The 27,318-nt window shown below is 40.6% G+C and overlaps 1 protein-coding gene across 1 annotated transcript; it reads right to left on the bottom strand.

Annotated features, from left to right (window-relative positions):
- Nucleotides 1–15,822: 15,822 nt before the first annotated feature.
- On the bottom strand, nucleotides 15,823–17,207 carry LOC116114738 (rho GTPase-activating protein gacQ-like). The gene is made up of 2 exons (XM_031400875.1): nucleotides 17,153–17,207; nucleotides 15,823–16,703 (listed from the first exon to the last, which is right to left on the bottom strand). Exons 1-2 carry the CDS (start codon nucleotides 17,205–17,207, stop codon nucleotides 15,823–15,825), a joined length of 936 nt encoding a protein of 311 aa, XP_031256735.1.
- Nucleotides 17,208–27,318: the final 10,111 nt, after the last annotated feature.

The raw sequence follows: 27,318 nt of genomic DNA, 5'->3' as shown, positions 1-27,318 counted from the left end.
AAATCAATCATCACAACATCAAGCTGCAATACAACATAATAAACACAATGGATCAAGGAAAATTAAACTAAACAAGCAAACATACTTAATTTAATTCCTAACAGTCTCCTCTGTTTGCATGCTTAGTTTAATTAATTCCTAATTACCTTCCTTAAACTAAACATAAAATTTGAAATCTGATAACACTCGTTATAGATTGTTTTGTGGTATTGAGGCTTGATGTTGTGTTGATTGATTTATTATTATATGTTTTTGTTATGCCTGGAAAAGTAGGGCTGACACAAAGCCCTTTCAACGCAAGTGGTCAGAGCTTAGGTAAGTCCAGGTGTCGTTCAGTGTAGCCATGTCGCGCGCTGACACAGGAGGGTGCTCCTGCCAGTGCAGTAGGTGCGCGTCAGTTTGGTGAAATGTTGGAGGTGATCCACATGTCTAATCCCTACGAGAATCGAGTAAATCACTCGAGCAGGTGAATAACCGGGCGCAAGGAAGGTTTTGGATGGAAATCTAACCCACTTCCTGATTTAGTAATTATTACCTCAATCCATCCCACTATAAATAGAGGGCTCTTCCCTCGTTTGTGGGATTAGCTAATTTCTCTCTGTAATAGCACACTTATTTTCTCATTGTAATCACTTGTAAGTCAGCTCGTTGAACGTGACCTGATCTCAATATATTAATACAATATCAGTGGACATAGGAGTCGCTTGTTTAAGCATCCGAACCACTTTAAATATTGTTCTCCATCTTTTATCCATTCTCATACCCCCATTCGCGTGTGTTCTCTAGGTCAACTCAGCATTTCACACGTCTGTTTAGTTGGTGTCAAAATCACGCATCAATAGTTTGACGCTAGAAGGAGGGCCTGATTCAGTATTGGTCCTTCATCAGGAGAATCTCTAACTAGTCGGTCCTACAATAGCAAATGGCTCGTAGATTCGAATTTGAGCGAACCAACCATGGTGAGGGAGAAATCCCTTAAGCACAAGAAGACACTTCTTCTGAAGTGACCCGGTCCCACAAGATCTCGTGGGGGATATTCCTTCAAGCTCACGGCTTGACCCAGCCATCATGAGCTACCTGGAGAGGTTCAACAATACTCTCCAAACGGTTAACCAAAGGTTGGACTGTTTGGATCGGGTTGCACCACCCGAATCAAATGAGGCGATACCACCGCATAAAACGCTTGCAGGTCGCATGAACATGCGAAAAAGAGTGATAGTCCATCTTGCGCGCACTACAGCGCGTCAAAGGAAGGGAAAACAGGTGGCAAACAGTGGGCCTAAAGGACCCGAAGGACTAGCGAACACCGACCGCACCCTAGGTAGAATACCCGTGGTGCAAAGACTTGGTGACAGGTCACATCACAAGCTGTCTTATACCACATCAGACAAGTACACCCATACAAGTGTGAGGCGGGGCGATTCCTATCACCGCCAGAATGACGAGCCTAATCATCGTCACGCGGGAAGTTCCTACCATCCACGGGTCAGTTCATACCACCGCGAAGGTTAGGAAGGTTCCTAGACCATTCATCGGTATCACACGGCTCTAGCTAGCATGTGTCGAGAGCGGCCATAACTGTCGGTCGAGGCGAGGAGGAATCTGACCTCTGGACTTTCCTCAACCGCAATCATGAGGGTCGAACCCACATGGGGGAAAGTAATCCCCAGATGGCTCTGCTGCCTCAGATTGAGGAGCTACGACGAGCTCTAGATCAGCTAAAATCTCAACAAAATGAGCAAGGATAGCTCATAGAAGCGTCTTCCTTTTCTCCGACTATGTTAGCCGCCCCTCTCCCGTCCAGATTTAGAATGCCCGATATGGGGCGTTCGATAGAAATTCTGATCCGCAGGATCATCTATACGAGTTCAACGACCTCATAGAACTTCATCAAGTTTCTGATTTGGCAAAATACTGATGCTTGGCAGTAACTTTTGCATCTCATGCCAAACAGTTATTCAGGTCGCTCCCGGCGGGATCAATTAGCTCATGGAATCAGAAGAGCTCGATATTCTTGAGACATTTCCAAGCAAACAGGAAGTTCTCAATGCCTTTGAGCTACCTCAGCAACATAAGGCAAGAGAGGGATGAATCCTTCCAATCTTACATCGATAGGTTCCACAAAGAGCTCTATAAAGTAGCTCACACTCCCAAAGAGTCCATTCGGACTCTCATTATAGCGAGAGTTCGTACAAACAGATCTGTGGAAGGAGCTGCAATCAGAGGATGATGTTTTCCTCACTCGTTTTTACGACCTTACGGAGAAGTACCTCAATATTGAGAACTCCGTGGCGGCGCTCCACCGCCACGACCCCAACACTTCTAGCAATGTGCCAGGTCGAGGGGAAAATAGGAGAGTTGATCACTGATGATCTAATGACGATCAACGGAAAGGAAAGAAACCTCAGCTTGAGCCCAAGAAGTCTTATGCTCTAGTTCCTCGTCGCAATCACGACGGGACTCAGTATACCCCTTTGAATGCATCCTTTTATGCCATTCTTGATAAATCAGAAGAGGCTGGTCTGCTTTGAGAGCCTAAGCCCATGAAAGGTCCCTCCTCATCCAGAAACAGTAAAAAATACTATCGTTATCATAGAGATAATATGCATCACACCGATGAGTGCTGAGCTCTCAAGCAGGCAATCAAAAATCTTATCAAGCAAGAGCATTTCAAAGAGTATGTTGATGACTCTACTCCCATAAGGGAGAATAATCGAGAGGAATCGAGTAAGAAGCGCCGTGATCGCAAGGGTGTCTTTACGTAGGGATAATCTTTGGAGGACTACACCTCGGAGGAAACTCGCGAGGTGCTCAAGAAAGATATGCTCGCGCAGCCTATCACGACCCCATCAGTGTGATGAAGATGACGCAGCGATAATCAAAGGTTCACAGGGAGGAGGAAATCACCTTCTTCAAAAAAGACGCAGTCCGATTGCATCATCCCCATGATGATGCTCTCGTCGTCACGGCCCAAATAGGGTGCTTTGATCTCCATAGAATGTTGGTGGACAACGGAAGCGCTGTGAACATCCTGTTCCAGTATGCTTTCGAAAGAATGAAATTGGATGAGGCTGACCTGAAGCCCGCCTTGATCCCCCTATATGGTTTTACAAGGGATCATTTGATCCCCAAAGGAACGATCTCGCTTCCAGGCAAGTTGGGTGACTCTGATGAGGTGACCAAAATAATTGAATTCTTAGTAGTGGATTGCCCATCCACGTTCAATGGCATTTTAGGGCGACCTCTACTAAGGAACTTCAAAGCAGTCACTTCGATCTACCATCTCAAGATAAAGTTCCCCACCCCGACGGGGATAGGGGAAGTAAGCAGATCTCATCGCGTATCTTGCGACTGCTATGTGAAGGCAGTGCATATGGCGTGTAAAGGGAAAGGCATCTCACGTGGCATTCCCAAACCGGCAATGGCAATCAGTCAAATCGAACCATAGCCTGGCCCAGCCAAGGATAATATGGATCCTCGTATCCAGGAATGTCTGCTAGTGGGTCAGTTGAGGATCTAACGAAAGTTTCGGTTGACCAGAGCGAGCTGAGCTGAGTGTTGACGATTGGAAACAATCTCAACCCCCAGCTCGATAACGACCTGATCAGCTTCCTCAAAGAAAGTATTGATGTGTTCGCATGGACGTATGCCGATATGGTCGGGATCAATCCGGACATCATTTACCATACATTGAACATCGATAGTAAAGCCAAACCGGTCAGCCAAAAAAGAAGGGCGATGGATCTAGAGTGGTATGCTGCCTTGAAAATCAAGGTTGATCACCTCCTTCAGAATTGGTCCATCTGAGAAGCGTTTTACCCGAGCTAGGTTGCCAACCCAATTCTAGTAAAGAAACCAATGGCAAGTGGCAGACCTGTGTGGACTTCACCGACCTCAACAAAGCCTGCCCCAAGGACGATTTTCCCCTACCCAGGATCGACCAGCTCGTTGATGCCACCTTCGGGCACGAGCTGCTGAGCTTTATGGATGCATATTTAGGATACAATCAAATTCTGATGTATGCGTCAGACGAAGAGCATACCTCATTTGTAACAGATCGAGGGTTATATTGCTATAGGGTTACCAGCGGTTGGTTAACCGAATGTTTTCTGAGCAAATCGAGAAGTCGATGGAAGTCTATGTTGATGACATGCTAGTCAAGTCACACGTGGCTTCAGATCACATAGCACATCTCGCTGAGATGTTCGACATCCTCCGAAAATACAGAATGAAGCTTAATCCTTTCAAATGCTCATTCGGAGTATCCTCAGGAAAATTCCTAGGGTACATGGTTAACCAGCAGGGAATAGAGAGCAACCCCGAGAAAATCCAAGCTCTCCTCGACATGGAAAACCTTACCAACTGAAAACAGGTTCAAAGTCTCAATGGATGAATAGCGACGCTTAGTCGCTTCATATCGAGGGCAACAGATCGCTACTTGCCATTCTTCAACATTCTTAGGGCCAATAAGAAGTTTGAGTGGACTCCCGAGTGCAAACAAGCATTTCTGAGCATTAAAGAGCACTTCGAAAAACCACATCTTCTATCCAAGCCTCTCCCGCAAGAAATTCTGCTCCTGTATTTGTCCGTCTCTCAGTACACGGTCAGTGCAGCATTAGTTCGGGAGAAGAGCAAGGTTCAGTGGCCAGTGTATTACATGAGCAAGCATTTGTTAGATACCGAAATGCGGTATCCAGAAATGGAGCAATTAGCTTATGCCCTACTGATCGCTTCCCGAAAGTTGCGATCTTACTTCTACGCCCATACAATCCATGTAATGACAAGTTACCCACTCAGGCAGGTCCTCCAGAAACTAGAGGCATCGGGTAAATTGCTCAAATAGGCCATGGAACTAAGTCAGTTCGATTTGCAATATAGACCGAAAGCAACTATCAAAGGGCAAGCTGTTGTTGATTTCATTTTGGAATTCTCATAGCATCTGACCAAGGAATCCAAGCAATAAGCCAGCGAAGTCAGCCATGAAACTATTCAGAATCTGTTGACTTGGGGCCTATACATCGACGGATCATCAAACAGGAAGAGGGCCGAGGCAGGTCTTCTCCTCTTAAGTCCCGAGGGGACTCGTATTGATGGCATCCTCCGGTTTGGGTTCAAAGCGTCCAATAATGAGATTGAGTATGAAGCTCTGCTCACTAGGTTGCGGTTGGCCAGTGAAATGGGATCAACCATGATCAGCATCCACAACGACTTTATGCTGGTTGTCAACCAGATTTTGGGCGAATACCAAGCCAAAGAAGAAAATATGATAAGCTATCTGAAGAAAGCTAAGGCCGCACTCGAGCCATTCAAGCATTTAACGATCACACAGATTCCTAGAGATAGCAATTCTTTGGCAGATGCCTTGGCGAAGATAGCCTCATCGCTAAACTCAGATGCACTGAAAAGGATTCCTGTTCGGTTCATAGAAGCTCCCAATGTCAACTTGACTGAACAAGCCGTGAATACAGCAGAATCAGTTTTCTAAATGACCCCAATCATTCAGTATCTCTGAGATGGGATCTTGCCCAACGACAAGGTTGAAGCAAGGACCCTGCGAACAAGAGTTGCTCGTTACACACTAATAGGACACCAGCTGTACAGGCGAGAGTTTAGCGCCCCCTTCTCCGATGTGTAACTGATGAAGAAACAAACTACATCATGCGAGAGATACATGAAGGGATCTACGGTAATCACATGGTCGCACGATCTCTCGCCAACAAAGTTGTTCGTCAAGGATATTACTGGCCCTTGATCTAGGAAGACACCTACAACTTTGTCAAAAAGTGTGACAAGTGACAGCGGTTCACAAACATACTGCGAGCTCCTTCCCACCAGTTGGTAACCATGACCAACATTTGGCCATTCTCCATGTGGGGAATCGATCTCATTGGTCCCATGCCAGTTGGTAGAGGGGGAGTTAAGTATGCAGTGGTCGGGGTAGACTACTTCACAAAGTGGGTCGAAGCAGAGCCATTAGCCGTGATCACCACCAAAAAGCTCAAGGACTTCATCTTCAAAAACATTGTGTGCCGCTACGGGATTCCTCGTACACAGTTTCGTATGATGACGTGAAGGAAAAAGAAAATACTTCCTCCCTTAAACCCTAGAAAAACCATAACATAATACTTTTAGAGCCACCATCAATGGCTTAACCCCAAAGAGAATGTTTCATCTTCGATCAACTTCTGACAGACTGTCATCACACGGCAACTATTGAAAAAAAGAAAAAATAGTAAATGTGGCAAAAGGATCATCCTTACCTCTTGAAATGAGTAGATTAGTCCTCCTGCTTCGGATATCAAGCATGCACCAATCTGGTAGACAAAGAATCAAAGCTCACTGAAATCTCTTGCTCTCTCTGAGAAGATGAACGCTGTGACATTGCCTGAAGTGAACTTGGGATTTTATAGTGAAGGAAATGGCGCTTTGGTTTCCCGAAGTCAAACGATGTTTGGGCGGAAAATGTATCTCACCGTTGATCGTGACCACATGCCATGGATCAGCGGAGAAGAGTGACCGTTATGCTTCGAGAAACCAAATCGTCCTTCTCTTCCGTTGAAACACTCAAGCGACAACACGTTTTTCCTCTTCCACATTAAATGCACTCATATCCGCATTTAATGCTCTGATAGGGAATGTCGTTTTAGCATGACTCGCATTTAATGTGCATGGTTGGCACTTATTGCGCACAGGACGCGTCTGTCAGAGCACAAGGTATTTCATTAAATGCATCAGCTATGAAAGGGCAACGGATAACATCTGAAGAGGTCATTACGTACAACACTCTTCGGCTCATGTCTCATCACGAAGCGATGCGACCCCTTAATCTTGTCTCATATCTCACAACGAAGTGATGTGGCTCTTCGACTTGGATGTATATCGGTCGCGAGGCCATACGATCTCTTGCCTTGTGCCAAAAAATTTCACAAAGTGCAATCAGGTCATGAACCTCGGGCGAAGATCAAAGCCATCGTCGTGGCACTGCAATGGTCTAATACAGGTCGTTGACCCTTAAAACAAAGGCCATTGTAGGTCGCTTGCATGAAAATGTTTCTTCGACCTCTCTACATTCAGGTCGGTCAACCAGTGTTCAAACACATCAAATCAAGGCATGACATGTAGTTTCCAAGGTTCGATTCTCAAATCTTAAAAACTAGGGGATTTATGTTATGCCTGGAAAAGTAGGGCTGACGCAGAGCCTTGTTAGCGCAAGTGGTCAGAGCTTAGGTAAGTCTAGGTGTCGTTTAGGTGCAGCCACATCGCGCGCTGACGTAAGAGGCGTGCTCATGCCAGTGCAGTAGGTGCTCGTTAGGCTGGTGAAAGGCTAGAGGTGATCCACGTGTCCAACCCCTGCGAGAATCGAGTAAATCACTCGGACAGGTGAATAACGGGGCGCAAGGAAGGATTTGGACGGAAATCTGACCCACTTCTTGATTTAGTAATCATTACCTCAATCCATCCCACTATAAATAGAGGGCTCCTCTCTCGTTTGTGGGATTAGCTAATTTCTCTCTGTAATAGCATACTTATTTTCTCTTTGTAATCACTTGTAAGTCAACTCGTTGAACGCGACCTGATCTCAATATATTAATACAATATCAGTGGATGTAGGAGTCGCTTGTTTGAGCATCTGAACCACTTTAAACATTGTTCTCCATCTTTTATCCATTCTCATACCCCCATTCGCGTGTGTTCTCTGGGTCAGCTTAGCATTTCACACGTGTATTTAGTTGGTGTCAAAATCACGCATCAATAGTTTTATTTAAAAATTTCTTACAATTATCGTCATAAGATCTACATTTTTCACAATCTCAAGTTGTTTTCATCTAGCATAAATATTAATTATTAGCTAGGGGCTCGTTAGAATTTAATCTGCATGCCATATTTGCATGGTGATAGTAGTTTTCAAAGTTTTATGATTATTTGGATTAAACACAGTGACAACTAGTGAAGGCAACGCGGGGCCAGATTTTCCATTCCCCGCCCCCAGATTAATCCTAAACCCATCCCCGTTTTGGTGATGACGAGGAACCCACGTCCTCGCCTTGCGCTGCCCCAAACTAAGGGGAAAATCCCTGCCTCATTCCCACATTGTAGGTACAAAATCGCCGTCCCAATATACTCACACATTTTAATATTTAAATCTAATCAAATAATTATATGATAAGTATCTAAAACTCTTAACTGAAATCATCAAACCAGTGTTTAATATAATTTTGTATGGTTAGGTTTCAATTCTGTTTAGAACAGGGTTGGTATATAGATATGTGTTTCTTGGTGTCTTTTAATATGGTGGTTTCCCCCTCATGAGATTTTGTCTTCATTGTGCACAAGGGAATAAGAACACCAGCATTATCGGGTAGGAAACATTAGAAACCTTTAAACTAGAAATTTAACCAACAGCTCTGAAGTTGGTTATTGTATAAATCATCTCACAATATCCTCTTTTTTTTTTTTTTTTTTTTTTTTTTTTTTTTTTTTTTTTTTTCATAAGAAGCTGTACAAAATGTATAAATAATGATTTACAATGAAAATACAAATGTAGACAGGCAGACCACATTGAATACCAAATACTGAGCGCGCATCCACCAGGTACAAAGACAGCCCAAAAACACATCTATGACACTTATTATCAATAAAGATTGACTCGTCCAATCTTATAAATTTTCTCTCACAATCTTGATGTGACAGTTTATAATTAATTAGTTTCAATTAATTATGCAAGATTTATAGTGAGCAAATGGGACCTATTTTCGAGCAGAGCAATTGCGAGTTGCCACCTGAGGTTGTGAGAGAAAATTTGTAAAATTTGGTTATAAATGTAGTATTATCCTCATTCATTATATACCAAACCTGCCCCAATAAAAAGGAAATCTACTCATGCAAAATTAACCAAGATTCCTTCGCTGTTAAGTTAGATATTACAATTGACAAACACACCAACCACAATTCCACAGCAGAGGCAGAAGTGACTTGTTAAACAAGGGAACAAACTTAACTTCATAGTTAAGTTTAAGATTGATTATGCAAAATTAATCAAGAACTAGAATTCTTCTCAACCAAACATGTTCCAGTAAAACATAATTTCAAATAAAAGTTAAGAGTACAAGTTTACCCACCACTCTAGCAAGATCCCCAACGGTTACAAGAACTCCGCTAATAATGCCATTATTGGCATTGACCCCAGTAACCTCAAGAAGTCTCGCCGAGAGTGCCTGCAAAATTCGTACTGTGACTGTATGTAGAATAACAAACAGTTTTCTTGATTAATTGGTTTTGCTGATAAGCTTATTAATTGTTCAAATGGAATGCTGGGAAAGTGGGCTAAGGCCCAACTGAAGGAAACCAACCAAAGAAGAATTTGCTAGCTATGGTTAATTATGAATAAAATTAGTTGATCTTAGAAGAAGCTCAAAAAACCTAATGAAGCCCAACTCAAGGAAACCAACTTAAATTGGAGAACAAATTAATATGGTTAATATGGCAAGAAGGAATGAGTTGGATTAAAAAAAAAAAAAAAAAAACACAAAATTAAGCTTGAGAGTGACACTCTCACATTAGTAACATATAGTTAACGTTTTAAAATTTTTCCTTCCAAGGCAAATTGTGCCTGTAAAAGTAAGGGATCATATGTAATTTGTACAATTTGGGATCTCACAGAACTAATTATAAAACAAACTATTATATTCATTCTCTAATCAACCAAACCCTCAATAATGTTACTTGAAGCTCTAGAAGTTTAACGCAAAGGTTCTTCTAGAAGTTTAACACAAAGGTTCTTTGAACATGAGTGTTAGATTATTCCTAAAGAACATGATATTAAACTACTTTAATGGCTTCTTTTTTCTTTTTCTTTTTTGGGACCTTTTTAGTAGTAATAATTTCATGAAAAATGAAAATGATATACATAATACAATGTTTCTTGTTTTTCATATTTGATTGCATAGGGTCAGTTGAGATTTTTCATGTTGAAGGATAACTCTAATTTGGATAACGTCTAGCAATTTATGATGCGCCTTAATTAGAATTTTGAAGGTTCATATTGAGGAATTTGCTTGACAATTTAATTTCGGACTCTTAAATAATTATTTTTCATCTTTTTTTTGGGGGATTTATTTTATTCTTAATTTAGTAGTCATGTACTTTAATGCTTTACTTTTTGTTGTATATCCTAACCATGTATTAAATAAAAAAGTCAATATATTTTGTAAAATACAACATTACTGTATGGGTGCATATCAATAAAAATAACTCTATTTTAATAAAATTTGAGAAAGAGAGGATTTTCCGAAGATAGTGGAGAGAAGTGGAAACTAATTTTTATATTTTATAATTTTCAAAGAAAAAGGGAAAAAGCCATTATTTATTTTTGACTGACTGCAGAATAAATTAATTCGACTCAACAAAACATTAAAGAGGTTTTCAATAAATTTTATGAGTTTCAACTCAATTATAAAGCGATTTCCTGATTGCCCATAAGTTAATTCACGTATATTATATTTTAATAGTTAGATTAACAACCATTAATTATACCAATAATAAAGGTAATTAAAAAAAATTATAAATAACATATATATATATTAACTTGTGCACGTTTAACATTACACTATTACAGAATAGCCGAACGATTGCAACCATCTAAAGCTTACCGTAAAGACAAATTAGTATGTGAAAGGTTTGGAAGCGACAAATAGGCACTTTCCGTCATTTGTGATTTCCGTCTGGTAAACGACAGTGTAATAATTTTATGCAAGCCAGGTCAAAAAACCAAAAATTTGAAAAACCTAAATCTAGTTTTGCATCTTCATTTCACTTTCTCATCTTCGTTCTCGGTCTCTATCGCTCCTCTGTTGCGTTTATCTTCATCAGTTCATCGTCGTTGACTGATTCTTGGTCTCTGTCACGTTCATCTTCATCGTGGTTCCTGTTCTTGGACTCTCTGTTGCTCTTTTGCCTTCATCGTCGATCGACTGAACATATCTATTGCAGTTTGCTACTGGTTTGTGTTGAATTCTGTTATTGCTTGTGTTGAATTTGTCTTGATTTAAAGAGTGATTTTATGGTATAATGATTAGTTGAGATAACATAATGCAAATGGGTTTATTTTCAAATAATATGACATCAATTTCTATCTATGCTTCTAGATTCATATACTCAATCAATTGTGTTGATGTTGATATATATATATAGCCAAATGGAGGGGCTAGTTTCCTTGAATTTATTATTGGGAGTGTTTGTGTCAATTTAATTGGGAGATTTACATTGGGTAAGCAAGGAGGAAGTTTAATTGAATTTGTTAAATCGGTGTGATAAATTTTTATTGTGGTTATTATTGGCTAAAGTTGAATTATAATTTGGACTTTCTTGATTATTAAAATTTGGTGTGAGTGTATGTTTAGGGAATGATGGAAGTGTTTTATAAATCTGGAATTTTTTGTATATATAATTATATTTATATTTTGGGTATTATTGTTTCTTTATGTATGTAATAATGTTGAATTATTTTGGCTGCTGGAGTGTCATTAGAAGTTGATAATGGCGCCTCTTCAAAATGCTCCTTCGATTCATTTGCTCTCTCTAAACATTGGTTGCTTAGTAGGAATCAATTTTCATCAGCATCATCAATATCTTCATGGGTTCACTTATATGAAGTGAAATACTACAACTATCAACTCAGGACAATACAGACATTCCCTCCTATTTGTATGGGCAGGCGTTCCTGCAAAATTGTTGGCCAAATGGTCTCCCTTTCACTCTACACTCTCTATTTGAGTATTTGTCTTTGTTTATTGACTAGCTCTTATGTTCACTGTTATTCTAAGTTCACTCGAACACCACTTATTTGATAAAAGACCTCAGTCAGATTCTTGTCATAAAATTACTCCTGTATGCTATAGTTTTAGAAGCGCGTGGTTTATAGTGCCACTAATTGTATATATAATGTAACTTGTTGGATTTTGATTATGTTAGATATCATTTGGCAATAGTATAGGGACTCCTCTGTATTTAAGTTGTAATAAGAAAGTGAAAAATTATTTTGGAATGATTCTGAATTGAATAATAATTTCTTTGACGTTGAAGCATGCTGAAATATATGCAAGTACCTATTGAGTATGGTAATCAATATATACTTGCATATACTTTATACTTGTACTCAAGGATGGGAAAGGAAGTCATAATTACGTAAATTAGTTGCTAAGCTGAAAATAAATCTAGAGTATACAACATTGCTCTTATTAGTTTATTGGTGTGAAGCTCTTGCAAAGGGATTATTCTTTTAAATGTTATAGTTTCAAATCAACTCCCTTGTTTTGGGATTTTAACATTGAGTATGGTAATCAATATATACTTGCGTATATTTTATATTTGTACTCAAGGGTTAGTTGCTAAGCTGAAAATAAATCTAGAGTATACAACATTGCTCTTATTAGTTTATTGGTGTGAAGCTCTTGCAAAGGGATTATCTTTTTAAATGTTATAGTTTCAAATCAACTCCCTTGTTTCGGGATTTTAACTTTGTAAATTTTATAGCTACCTTTTTATTTTGGGTTGGTTTTATGACAGCCTGTCTACTTATGATAACCTTGGAGTTTCAATGATTGAAAGAACTTACTGAATCATTGTCTTGGTATCTGATGATGCAGTGTTAAGAAAGGTGTTCAATTCCTATTTCAAATATGGTTGTGGTTGTTGTACTTGAGAAAGCCAAGGAGTTGTACTCTAGATTTATTTTCAGCTTTGAAACTATAACATTTAAAAGAATAATCCCTAGTACATATTGATTTATTCGTAAAAGTTTAAGTAATGCATGGTGTGATTGTTTGATTGTTTGTTTATGTTTTAATTTTGGCATGATCTACTTGGGTTAATTTGAGCTACTTGTTTTTGGTGGTTGGATTTGGACCTTATTTGTTTGGGTAGGCAGCAGTTGTGCATGGTAGATTTGTTTGAGTTTTTATTTGTTTTTGTTCTCTATCTTAATTTTTATCTGTTATAGCTATATTTTTAATTTTTGATCATCTTTTTGTTTTGTTATTGAAAACCATGGTGTATCTCTTTGTCTGTTTACACTTTTCCGAAAATCAGAATAGTGAAGCATGGAGGAGGAAATTGTTAAAGATGTAAATCAACATATACAATTGAAGATTTACACAACATTTAGGAGCTGTAACAGAAGCATCTTGGAAATTGCTTTTGTTTTTTTTTTTTTTTTTGTATATCTTCCTTGTAAACACTGTGAAGGAATTGAAAGAAAAACTAAATTAAAGAAAACTTTGGAGAGAATCTGTATTATTGAACTTAAGAGAGTGAGATTACACATTTGGGAATTTATATACAGAGCTGGAGAGACTGAGTAAGCTGAGTAAGTGAGCAAAGATAATAGCTACTGAACATTACAAAACGACACCATTGCTTGTAAGGGAAATATGAGAAATTATAGATTAATCCCTCAAGCTTTGATCATTGCTCTTTTCAGCCTCTTACCAACACTACCCCTTAAACTAAACTGCAGTTGTTTAGCTATAAAACTCTTCCTTATATATATGGTCAACATGCCTCTGTAGACTGGACTACTCTCAGGCAACTTGTCTGTATTGAATCGAAAACATTGATTCAACTAAGCTTTTATCAAGACTGTTGAAGACTTAGTTGAGTGAAACTAGGTTGTATTAATGTCAGATAACTTGATCTGAGCTGATGCAATTGAATGACAAAACTGAACTTTACTCCTAAACCAACTAAACCAATTGAAACTAGAGTTGCAAGCAAAACCAAACACCTGAAGCAAAACCAAAATTGAAGCTTTGCATCTAAATAGTGTACTGCACTACCCCGCACAACACTACTCTGTAAACCACTTCTCGGTATAACAATCTTGAACTCAGCCAACTGAAATTAAATCTGCATCTGAAACAGGAACTGCATTACTCTTCATAACACTACTTTATAAAGTATTCATTTGCATAACAATTGAACTCAATCAACTGAAAAAGAAATCTGCATCTGACAGCCAATTGAAACTGAAATTAAATTTGAATCTGACAGCCAACTGAGACTAAAATTAAATCTGCATCTGAAGAATAGCAACTGAAATTTGCATTATAGAACGTCACTCTGCAGAACACTACTCTGCATAAAACTCCTCTGCAGCACTCCTTCAAGTGAAAGATATCAAGTTTGAAAGAAAAGTGCACAAATTTTGCATAACAACTGCACCATGACAGTACAGAAAATGACAATACAAAATGTTATGTCAAGGAGCCTTTACTTCAGTAACAGTGAGTTTCTGTTTAAGTTCTTGAAACTGAGAAATAGAGAGAGCCTTGGTCAGTATATCCGCAATTTGCAGCTTGGAAGGGACATACTATACAGTAAGTTTTTTGGCCAACACTTGATCCCGTATGTAGTGTGTATCAATCTTAATATGCTTGGTACTCGCATGAAAAATTGGATTAGCGGCTAGTGCACCAGCACTAATATTATCACACCAAATGATAGGAGAAGAGTTTAACTTCATACCCAATTTAGAGAACAAATTGTCCAGCTAGGCCAATTTAGTGGTTGTTTGAGCTAATGCTCTATATTCAGCCTCTGTTGATGAGAGGGCAACCACCTTTTGCTTTCTAGAACTCCATTGAATCAAATTGGGACCTAAATAGATGCAATAACCACTTGTGGATCTCCTATCATCTAGATTATTACCCCAATCTGCATCAGCATAACTTTCAATGCACAAGGAGGCTGCTGGCTTGAAGACAAGACCACGAAATTGAGTCCCTTTGATATATCCTAACACCCGCTTACAAGCTTGCCACTGATGCTCAGTTTGAGCTTGAAGAAACTGGCTCAATTTGTTCACGGTAAAGCTGATATCTGGCCTGGTTAATGTCCAGTATTGGAGAGCCTCAATGGTGCTTCTATAGAGACTAGGATTTTGAAATAACTCACTGTCTACAGTAAAGAGTTTGATACTAGCAGGCATAGGGGTAGGACAAGAATGTGCATCCTGCATTTTGGTTTTGGCAAGTAGATCTGATATGTACTTTGTCTGCTTTAGATTGAGTGGCTTCTAAACCAAGAAAATATGTGACAAAACCCAAAGTTTTCAAGGAAAATTGATTGTTCAGATCTTGAACCAGCTGAAGTATAGCAGAATTGTTGGAACTAGTGAGTAGTATATCATCTACAAAGATTAGTACATAAAGTACTTGACCAGAATCTTTGAGAATAAATAGACTTGAATCTAAAACTGAATTACAGAATCCTTTATCAAGTAATGCTTGCTTGAGTTTATCAAACCAAGCTCATGGTGCTTGCTTGAGTCCATAGAGTGCCTTATTGAGTTTACACACATGAGAAGGATATTCAACACTTTCAAATCCTTTAGGCTGCCTCATATATACTGTTTCACTCAAAGTGTCATTCAAGAAAGCATTATTGACGTCTATTTGTTGTATATCCCATCCATAGGTGACAGCAAGGGTGAAAATAATTATGATTGTACAAGGCTTAATAACGGGGCTAAATGTCTCAAAATAGTCTAACCTTGGGGTTTGTTGAAAACCCTTTGCAACCAGCTTGGCCTTATACTTTTGGAGAGTTCCATCAGCATGAAACTTTGTTCTAAAAACCCATTTGTTACCCACCACATTCATATCAGCTTCTTTTGGAACAAGAGTCCAAGTACCATTCTTCATTAAATTCATCTTGCATTGCACTCTTCCATTCAGCATTTGTAAAGGCTTCAGAGACTGAATTGGGTTCACGATAGACATGTTTGGAAACAGTTAAAGCAGTAAATTGATCTTGCAATGCACTCTTCTAGTCAGCAGTTGCAGAGACTTCAGAGAGTGAATTAGGTTCAAGATGGGCAGGTTTGGAAACAATTAAAGCAGTGGTGGTTGTAGAAGCAACAGCTTTGGATCTGGTTGTCATTGGGTGAATGTTGGTAGTTGTGGGTTTGGTGGAATGAAGATGGATATTTTTGTTGGTGGCTGATGTGGAAGGTAAACTAAAATTGGATGGTTTGCAGGGTTGTGAAGGTGTTAAATCAGCAGCAAGTGAGCAAGTAGGCAAGTGCTCTTTCATGGGATGAGATGACAATTTGGATGACTTGAGAAAAGTTGTAGTTAAGGCAGCTGGAGGGTAACCAGTGAGATCTATTTCCAGGGGACATAATGATTGGGTTGAACCTGTATTTGGTGTTGGTTGTAAAGAAGGGAAAGAAGTATGAATGGTAGTTGGGAAGGGTTGTGTTTGTGAACTGGTATGTGAAACAGCAGGGAATTTTTCAAAAGAGTTAGAGTTGTTGTGGGAATTGATGTCAGAATTTTGATGGGAAGGATTAGGAATGTGTAGATCAAGATTGAGCAGATTATTATTGACAAAATGAGTCTGATACTGCATTCTAGAGATTGAAGGAGAATCACCACCTGTAGAACAAGGTTTGCTTGAAGGGAGTTCCTTACTGGTAAAATTAGTTGCTGAGGACACAACATTATAAGGAAAACTAGACACTGAAGAGTTAGAATCTATAGAGGTGAACCTATTAAAAGGTATTGAAGGTTGATTTGCAGAATCAGAAGAAAGACACAACTCTTTAGAGAAAGGAAATTCTAACTCATTAAACTGAACATTAGGAGTGACAAATATTTTTCCTTCAGAATTGTAACATTTATAACCTTTGTGAATCAGGTTGTATCCTACAAAGACGCATTTGGAAGAGTGAAAACTAAACTTATGTTTGTTGTAATCCCTTAAATAAGGAAAACAGATGCACCCAAAGACTTTAAGGGAAGAATAAACCAGTGTTCTATTAAATAAGACTTGGTAAGGTGAGACAAAGTTCAGGACAGAGGTAGGCATTCTGTTTATAAGAAAAACAGTTGTGTCAAATGCAAGCCACCAAAAATGCAAGGGCATGGATACATGAGCTAATAGTGTAAGACCAGTTTCTACAATGTGTTTGTGTTTTCTTTCACTTCTTCCATTTTGTTGATGGATATATGTACATGAGTGTCTAAATTGTATCCCTACAATTGCAAGATAGGAAATCAACCTCTTATATTATGCCCCTTGGTCAGATTGCAAACATAAAAGTTTACAATTGAATTCTCGTTCAACAAGATGGTGAAACTTGATGAACACAGACTGAACATCTGCCTTGGTTCGTAAAGGAAACATCCAAGTGTATCAGCTATAGTCATCTATAAAGTGAATGTAATATCTATAACCTTTTAGAGAGATAGTTGGAGCTGGTCCCCAAATATCACTGTGGATAAGTTCTAATGGTTTGGTTGCTCTAGATTGTGACATAGGAAAATGATTCTTGTGAAGTTTGCCTAATTTACAGGCATCACAGAAAGGTAAAGATTTTGTTGAAACTGATTCAGTGGTGTCTTTATGCAGATAAGTCAGAATTTTCTAAAGTGCATCAGTATGAGGATGGCCTAATCTATTGTGCCAAAAAGACATCTTGTTTTCTTTGGCATTGCTAACATGAAGTGCAAATGATGGATCTTTTTCATGATGACTACAATTTTTACAACCATTGATGGAATGATCATGATGTAACCATGGTTTGTTGGTGATGACATTTGATTCATAGCAGGTAATATTAGACAGTAGTTGAGCATTATGATCATGTTGATGAGATAGTAATGAAGTAGTTTTATTAGGTTGAAGGAAAGTACATATATTCAAGTCAGATAAACCTGGAGTACAATTATTCTAATCAGGTTGAACAACCTTTTTGTTAGAACAACTAAGTTGACTCAAAGGATTAATCTGCTCGGGTTGAACAACCTGCTTATTAGTACAACTGAACTGACTAGAATCAGCTTCAAACAACTCTAAAGACTTGTGATCTAAAGTGGCAGTAAAGGGCTGAGATGAACTAGAGTAATTGTGCACATCAACTGAATAGGATTGCAGAGTATAAGGGATAAGCAACTGATATAAACCAGCTTTAAGTCCTCCTTTGAGTAATACTGTTCTGGTAGCTTTGTCCTTAACAGTGCAAGAATCAGAGTCGAACTCAACAACAACCTGATTATCTCTAGTTAATTTGGAAATGCTAAGTAAGTTTTTTGTAATTCTAGGCACAAAAAAAATATTTTCCAAGTGAACACATCTTGATTGTAAAGAACTAGGTAACAAGGTAAGACTAATATGAGATATGAAAAGAGACTGACCATTGCCCACTTGCAATTGTTCATTACCTTCATTACTCCTGCTGGTTATTAATTGATGTGGATCAGGGGTGACATGATCAATGGCTCTTGAATCCATATACCAAGCTAGATCAAGAGGTGTGGTTGAAGTAATGTGTGAAACCTGCATATGAGGAAGTGGTGCAGTTGCTGAATGAGAGGCAAAATACACTTGATTAGGAGAGTGCAATTGCTGTTCACTAGGAACTTGAAATCCTTGCTACTGAGAAGGAAAAGCTGAATGATGTTGCTAAGCATGAAGTTGTTGAATTGGTTGTTATATACCAGTATTCCCTTCTTGATGAGGATATGAACCAAAATGATTGGTAGGTGAATAAAACTGCTGCTAACTCCCACTGGATGTTCCAATATTCGGATGGCCAATAGTAAAGAAATGAGGACTCTGTCCATTAGAATTTGTACTCCTATGAGCAGTACCAACCAAGCTTTGTTGACCAGCACCAACCATATTCTGGTGATTGTGATCAACAAACTCAGAATTAAACATGCTAGAACCAGTACCAGCAGCAGAAGAAGAACCAGAAAACTGAGGTGGTGTTCCATTATAGTTGGCATTATACCGATGGTAGCATTGAGGTGTTGTATGTCCAATCTTGCTACATAATTGACAGATTGGTTTGCCTCTACCATTATTTATGCCTCGGCCTTTACCATTTCCAACAAAACCAAAAGGTCGATAGGGAGAAAATGTAGCATTGAAAGCACCAGAATTGAAGGCACCAGATTGGTTTCCAAAATCAGAGGGATAATGCAGAGCATTTTGGGAAGCTGATGAGTGACAAATCTGTGGTAATACTGGTAATGAATTCTGTAGAGAAGTCAACTGATTAAGAGGACCAAGAGCTTCCTTAGATGGACCAGTATGAATAGATGGCAACAATATAGAATTTGGGAACACAAATTTGTTATTAGCACTACTAAGAGCAGCAACATTAACTGAGCTACGAGGAAAATCAATAGAGTTGAACCTCTCAAGCCTCAGTTCATATTTTTGCAATAAGAACTGTGCCTTCTATAGTGAAATTGAATCAAACTTTGCTTTAATTCTGGAAGTCAGGTTCACAACGACTGCGTCAAATTCTGGTCCCAGTCCATCTAAGACATTCTAGAGCAAATCTTCATCTTAAATGACTTAACCTCTTGCCGACAGACTCTCAGCAATTCCCTTCATCTTTTTAACATACTCATTCACAGTTATGTTACCTTTTTGAGTATTTTGTAAAAGAATCTTTAAATGTAAGGCTTTGGCCTTAAAGTCACTTAAAAATTCATTCTCAAGCGCAAACCAGATATCAGTAGCAAATCTACACTTGGACATGTTACTAAACATACATTCAGAAATTGATACTAGAAGCCATGTGACAAGAAACTTATCAGTCTTTTTCCAGGCTGCATAAGCCGGATTAATCCTTTCTTTTCCTAGGGTTTCTTTAGTTCCATCTTCACTTAACTCATTTTCAATACTACTATCTAAAGAAATAAAAGGTTCAGGACATTGAGCTTGACCTGTTAAGTGTTCTTCAAGATCATGAGCTCCGACAGCCGACAAGATTTGTGATCTCCAGAAGCCATAATTATCTCTTGTTAGCTTTGGACTAACTACTTGAAGGCTAGATGAAAAAATTGAAGTTGAGCTACCAAACATCTTTTCTGAGTTCACGTTGAAGTTGTTGTTTCCGGAAATCTTTCCCATTGACGTTAGTCTTTGGCTCTGGTACCGTGTGAAGGAATTGAAAGAAAAACTAAATTGAAGAAAACTTTGGAGAGAATCTGTATTATTGAACTTAAGAGAGTGAGATTACACATTTGGGAATTTATATACAGAGTTGGAGAGAGTGAGTAAGCTGAGTAAGTGAGCAAAGATAATAGCTACTGAACATTACAAAACGACATCGTTGCTTGTAAGGGAAATAAGGGAAATATGAGAAATTACAGATTAATCCCTCAAGCTTTTATCATTGCTCTTTTCAGTCTCTTACCAACAAATACATTTTATTATACCAAATTCATAGTTTATGTTTATTTGTAACTGAAGAAGAATTTCATTACAAATTATATTCTTTTGTATGAATGATTTATTTTAAATCATGATGAATTTCAGCTACAAATGAGCAATTTTATTCTGCTACTTTCTTTGTATACTTAAAAATTTGCTACCAAAACAAGGACAAATTGGTCATTTGTTGTGTCTCATTTTTCACATACTCATAGGGACAAGCTAGTCATTTCACCAACTTATAATAACTTGGTGGCATAATCATAATTCACCATAATGATGTGGGTATTTACGTAATTGAATAAGTTGTCTAAAATTAATAAAAAACTAAGATATAAACTTCGAACGGCATTCCCATCTTTTCTACCATTATCCTTCAATAAACATAAATTACTAACAGCACATGATGGAAAGTATATGTTTGTCATTTTCAAACCTTTGGGTACTAATTATCTTTACAACAAACTTTGGGTATGTGTAAGCCGTTCTCCCTCACAGAATATGACAATTTTAAAAAAATTGATGTTTGTCTTAACCATAACCTTTGTAAGTTAAACCGTTAATTTGTTAAAGTAACATCATGAAGTTTGATATAAATAGTTTATTCCTTCAATTGTAATAAATACATTTTGTCATGTCTATACAATATTTTTATCCGCTAAATATAACAGCTTAAATGACATTTTGTTCAATTAAAATTATGAGTGATTTATTCAAACTTAGAAATTTGAGTAATGTTGAAAATTTTGTAACAATTTTGGCCAGATAGATAATAATTATATATATGTAATTAATATTTTTAATCAAACAATTGATCATTATTGTTATGCCTGAAAAATATAGGGCTGACATAAGGTCCAGTCAGCCTGCAAAAGTCAGAACATGGGTACACCCGCAACCTGCCTCTGTCAGAATAGTGGGCGCGCGCCAGGCCAGCCAGGAGCTGTGGTGATCCCACGTGTCCAATCCCTGCTCCAAATCGCGCAAATCTCTCTAGAAGGTGGGCAATGTGACATAAAGAAGGATTTGCACGGATAATCCCAACAATTCATTGATCCAGTAATCATTTCCTCAATGTATCCCACTATAAATTAAGAGCTCCCCTCTCATTAAGGGGATTCGCACTTTTTTACTCTTAAATTAGCTATTCTCTCTCTAATTTGTAGCATCCACTCGCTTGTACAATCATGTGTAAGTCAGTCAGCTAAGGCGACCTGACCCTTATCATTAATAAAGCATCAGTGGACGTAGGACTTGCTGCCTTAGCATCCGAACCACTTTAAAAGCTGTTTCCATTGCATTTACTCTCATTTTCCTTTCTATTCACGTGTGTCTTCTGGGAAAACTCAGCATTTCACATGTGCATTTTGTTGGTGTAAAAACCACGCATCAACAGTTTGACGCTAGAAAGAAGGCCTGATTTAGTGTTCATCCTTCATCAGGAGAATCTCTAACTTACCAGTCCTACAACAGCAAATGGCCCGCCAACCTGAACCTGAGCAAACCAACCAGGGTGCTGAGGGGATTCTCCAAGTCCAAGGGGACACCTCTTCCAAAATACCTTCTGTCCCGCAAAATGCTGCAGGGGATATCCTTTCAAGTTCACAACTAGACCCTGTCATTAGAAGCTACTTGGAGAGGTTCGACAATACTCTCCAGACGGTCAACCGAAGGTTAGACCGTTTGGACTAGGGCGTGCCATCCAGATCAGCGGGGGTGGTGCAACCGCCAAAAACATCTACAGGTCACGCGAAAGGGCGGCAATTGGAAATAGCCCGTGCCCCGAGCACTGCAGCTCGTCGACGAAAAGGGAAGCAAGTGGCAAAAAAAGGGCCTATGGGCTCCAAAGGGCCAGCAAACACCGAACGTACCCCAAGCAGAATACCGGTCTCGTTAAGATTCGGTGAAAGGACGTAGCCCGAGCTGTCCCATGCCACGTTGCAAGAACACCCCCATAAAAGTGCTAGGCGGGGAGATTCTTATCACTGCCAGCAAAACGATCCAAATCATCATTGTGCGAAAGGTTCCCACACTTCGCAGGGTGGTTCTTACCACCGCGAAGGTCGTGAAAATACCCCGCATCGTTTGTCACCATCACACGCCTCTAGCCAGCGTGTGTCGAGAGTGGCCGGAACTGCCGACCTAGGTAAAGAGGAACCCGACCTCCGGATTCTCCTTAACTGTAATCGCGAGGTTCGAACTCGTATAGGTGAAAGCAATCCTCGAGTGGCTCCATTGCCACAAATCGAGGAGCTACAACGAGCTCTAGATAAACTAAGAGCTCAGCAAAATGAGCAAAGGCAGGTCGCGTCTGCATCCCCCTTCACTCCCGAAGTGCTAGCTACTCCATTCTCACCAGGATTCAGGATGCCCGACATGCAGGTGTTTGACAGAAATTCTGATCCGCAAGATCATTTATATGAATTTAACGACCTGATGGAGCTTCACCAGGTCTCAGATCTAGCAAAATGCTGTTGTTTGGCAATGACTTTGAGCTCTCATGCCAAACAGTGGTTCAGGTCACTCCCAGCAGGATTGATCAGTTCGTGGCCTCAGATGAGCGTGACGTTCCTAAGGCATTTTCAAGCAAATCGAAAGTTCTCAATGCCTTTGAGCGACCTCAGCAATATAAGGCAAGAAAGGGATGAATCCCTCCAGTCTTACATCGACCGTTTCCACAGGGAACTCAACAAGGTGGCTCATACTCCCGAAGAGTCTGTTCAGACTCTCATCATAGCAGGAGTTCGTCCACAAACCGACTTGTGGAAAGAACTACAGGCTGAGGACGATGTTTCCCTCACAGAATTCTATAACCTTGCAGAGAAGTACCTCCGGATAGAAAATTCATTGGCAGCGCTCCGCCGTCGCGACCCCGGCGCTTTAGGCAGTACGTTTGGTCAGGGGGAAAGTAGAAGAGCTGATCGCGGAAGGGCCGCTGACGATCAGCGAAAAGAAAAGAAACCTCGCTACGAGCCCAAAAAGTCTTATGCTCTGTCCCTTGTTGCGATCGCGACAGAGACCAATATACACTTCTGAATGCATCCGTATCGGCTATTCTTGATAAATCCGAAGAAGCCAGCCTGCTCAGAGAGGCTGAGCCCATGAAAACTCTTGCGACTGCCAGAAATAATAAATAGTACCGTCTCTTCCATCGGGACAATGGGAATCACACAGATAAGTGCCGAGCTCTTAAACAGGTAATCGAATAGCTCATCAAGAAGGGGCATTTCAAAGAGTATATTGACGACTCTGCTCCTGCATGAGAAAAAAGTCAAGGGGAACAGGGAAAGAAGCACCGTGATCGTTTAGGGTATTGCAGTGTCAACCTGATCTTCGGGGGGTCGTACCTCACGAGGAACACGTGGGGTGCCTAGGAAAGATATGCTCGTGCGGCTCATCACGACCCAATCAATGTGATGAACACGACGCAGCGACCACAAAAGGTCCATAAGGAGGAGCCAATTACCTTCTCCGAGAAGGATGCAACCCATCTGCATCATCCCCACGACGACGCACTTGTGATCACGCCCCTCATAAGGCACCATAACGTCTGCAGGATGCTAGTAGACAACGGAAGCGCTCTGAACATCCCATTCTAGAGTGCTTTCGAAAGAATGAACTTGGACGAGGCCGACCTGAAGTTCGCCTTGATCCCTTTATATGGTTTTACAGGGGACCACCTGATCCCCAAAGGAACGATCCAACTTTCAGTCACACTGGGTGACTATGACGAAGTGACTACAGTTACTAAATTCCTGGTCGTGGATTGCCCATCTGCCTTCAATGGAATCTTGGGGCGACCTCTACTAAGAAGCTTTAAAGCAGTCACTTCGATATACCATCTGAAGATGAAGTTCCCCACCCCGACGGGGATAGGGGAAGTTAGTGGATCGTAGAGCGCATCTCGCGACTGCTATATAAAAGCGATGCAGATGGCTTGTAAAGGGAAGGGCATCTCGTGTGGTATTCCCCGACAAGCTATGGCGATCAGCCGGATCGAGCCACAGCCTGGTCCAGCCGAGGATAATATGGATCCTCGAATTCAGGAAAGCCCTTCTAGTGGGCCAGTTGAGGATCTGTCCGAAATGTCAGTCGACCAGAAGGAACCGAGCCGAGTATTAAGGATTGGGAGCAATCTCAACCCTCAGCTCGCCTCCGTGCTGATCAACTTCCCAAAAGAAAACATCGATGTGTTCGCCTGGTCGCACGCAGATATGGCCGGGATCAGCCCGGATGTCATCTGCCATGCGTTGAACATCGATAGCGAAGCTAAGCCAGTTCGCCAGAAAATAAGAGCGATGGATTCGGAGCGGTATGCCGCCTTAAAGTTAGAGGTAGATAACCTCCTCCGAAACGGGTCCATCCGTGAAGCACTCTATCCGACCTGGGTTGCCAACCCGGTTCTAGTAAAGAAGCTCAATGGAAAGTGGCGAACCTGCATCGATTTCAGTGACCTCAATAAAGCATGCCCAAAAGACAGCTTTCCCTTTCCTAGAATAGACCAGCTCGTGGATGTTACCTCGGGGCACGAGCTGCTAAGTTTTATGGACGCGTACTCGGGGTATAATCAAATTCTTATGTACGCACCGGACGAAGAGTATACATCTTTTATTACAGATCGAGGACTGTATTGCTATACAGTTATGCCCTTCGACCTCAAGAATGCTGGCACGACCTACTAGCGATTGGTTAACTGAATGTTCTCCAAACAGATTGGCAAGTCAATGGAGGTCTATGTAGATGACATGCTGGTCAAATCCCATGTTGCTTCAGATCACATAGCGCATCTCATTGAGATGTTTGACATCCTCCGACTATACAGAATGAAACTGAATCCTCTCAAGTGCTCGTTCGGAGTATCCTCAGAAAAATTCCTAGGATACATGGTTAACCAATGGGGAATAGAAATCAACCCCGAGAAAATTCAAGCTCTTCTCAATATAGAAAGTCCGACCAGCAAAAAGCAGGTCATGAGCCTTAATGGGCGAATAGCAGCGATGAGTCGCTTCATATCGAGGCTAACAGATCGCTGCTTGCTGTTCTTCAATGTTTTGAAGGCTAATAAGAAGTTCGAGTGGACTTTTGAGTGCGAACAAGCATTCCAAAGTATTAAAGAACACCTCTGGAAGGCACCTCTCCTGTCCAAGCCTCTTCCGCAAGAGATCCTGCTCCTGTACCTATCCATCTCTCAGTTCGCGGTCAGTGCAGCCTTAGTTCAGGAAGAGGAAAAGGTCCAATGGCCAGTATACTATACGAGCAAGCGTTTACTGGATGCCGAGATGCGGTATCCTGAAATGGAACGATTAGCCTATGCCCTACTGATCACTTTTAGAAAGCTGCGACCTTACTTCCACGCCCATACGATCCATGTAATGACTAATTACCCGCTCAGGCAGGTCCTCTAGAAGCTAGAGGCATCGGGTAACTTGCTTAAATAAGCCATGGAATTGAGTCAGTTCGATCTGAAGTACAAGCCAAGATCGACCATCAAAGGGTAGGCTGTTGCCGACTTCATATCAGAATTCTCCTATCTTCCAAGAGAGTCAGAGCAACAGCCCAGCGAAGCCATTCAGAAAGCTGCTCAAAATTTGTCGACCTAGAGCCTCTACATCGATGGATCATCGAACAAAAAGAGGACTAGTGCAGTTCTTCTCCTTCTGAGTCCCGAAGGGGCTCGTGTTCACGGTATTCTCCAGTTCGGATTTAAAGCAACCAACAATGAGGCCGAGTATGAAGCTCTGCTCGTTGGATTGCGGTTGGCCAGAGAAATGGGCGCAACCGCGATCAGCATCTACAGTGACTCTATGCTGGTCGTTAACCAAATCCTAGGAGAGTACCAAGCCAAGGAAGATAATATGATCCGCTATTTGAAAGAAGCTAAGGCCGCACTCGAGCCGTTCAAGCACTTTGCGATCACTCAAATTCCTAGAGATAGCAACTCTGTGGCAGACGCCTTGGCAAAGATAGCCTCATCGTTGGACTCAGAGGCACCGGATAGCATTCCTGTTCGATTCATTGAGACCCACAGTATCAGCCCGATCGAACAGGCCGTGAATGTAACAGAATTAGATTCCCAGATGACTCCCATTTTCCAATACCTCAAGGATGGGACCTTGCCTGACGACAAAGTCGAAGCAAGGGTTCTGCGAACAAGATCAGCTCGTTACACCCTCATCGAAGACCAGCTGTACAGGCAAGGGTTCAGCACCCCTCGCCTCCGATGTGTAATCAGAGAAGAAGCAGATTACATCATGAGGGAAATACATAAAGGGATATGCAGTAATCACACCGCCGCACGATCTCTTGCGAACAAGGTTGTTTGTCAGGGGTACTATTGACCCCGAATCCAAGATGACACCTACAACTTTGTCAAGAAGTGTGACAAGTGCCAGCGGTTCGCGAACATACTGCAAACTCCCTCTCACGAGCTGATAACAATGACTAGCCCCTGGCCATTTTCCATGTGGAGAATCGATCTCATCGGTCCCATGCCAGTCGGTAAAGAGGGAGTCAAATATGCAATGGTCACGGTAGATTACTTCACCAAATGGGTGAAAGCCGAGTCGCCAGCTGCAATCACGACCAGAAAGCTCAAAGACTTCGTTTTTAAGAACATTGTGTGCCGCTACGGAATTCCTCATACCCTCATCTCAAATAACGGTAAACAGTTCGACAATTCAAGCAGTTTTGCGACGAGCTGGGCATCCATAAAAAATTTACCTCAGTCACAAGACCGCAAGCAAATGGTCAAGTTGAAGCTGTCAACAAAACCATCAAGCACACTTTGAAGGCTAAACTTGGCGCAGCCAAGGGGAATTGGGCCGACGACCTACCTGAAGTCTTATGGGCGTACAGGACAACTCCGAGAACCTCTACCTCAGAAACCCCCTTTTCGCTAGCATACGGTTGCGAAGCGATGATCCCTGTCGAGGTAGAAACTGGTTCACTTCGTAGGGACTTGTACAATGAGGCTGACAACGAAGCGCTTATGAGAGCAAGTCTATACCTTGTTGAAGAGCATCGCAACAAGGCATCGCTTAAAATAGCAGCCTATCAGCAACGCGCGAAGAGGTTCTTTGATTCAAAGGT

This window comes from Pistacia vera, unplaced genomic scaffold (genome assembly GCF_008641045.1).
Source record: "Pistacia vera cultivar Batoury unplaced genomic scaffold, PisVer_v2 Contig722, whole genome shotgun sequence".
Lineage (NCBI taxonomy): Eukaryota > Viridiplantae > Streptophyta > Magnoliopsida > Sapindales > Anacardiaceae > Pistacia > Pistacia vera.
This window is presented reverse-complemented; position numbering and strand designations above follow the sequence as displayed.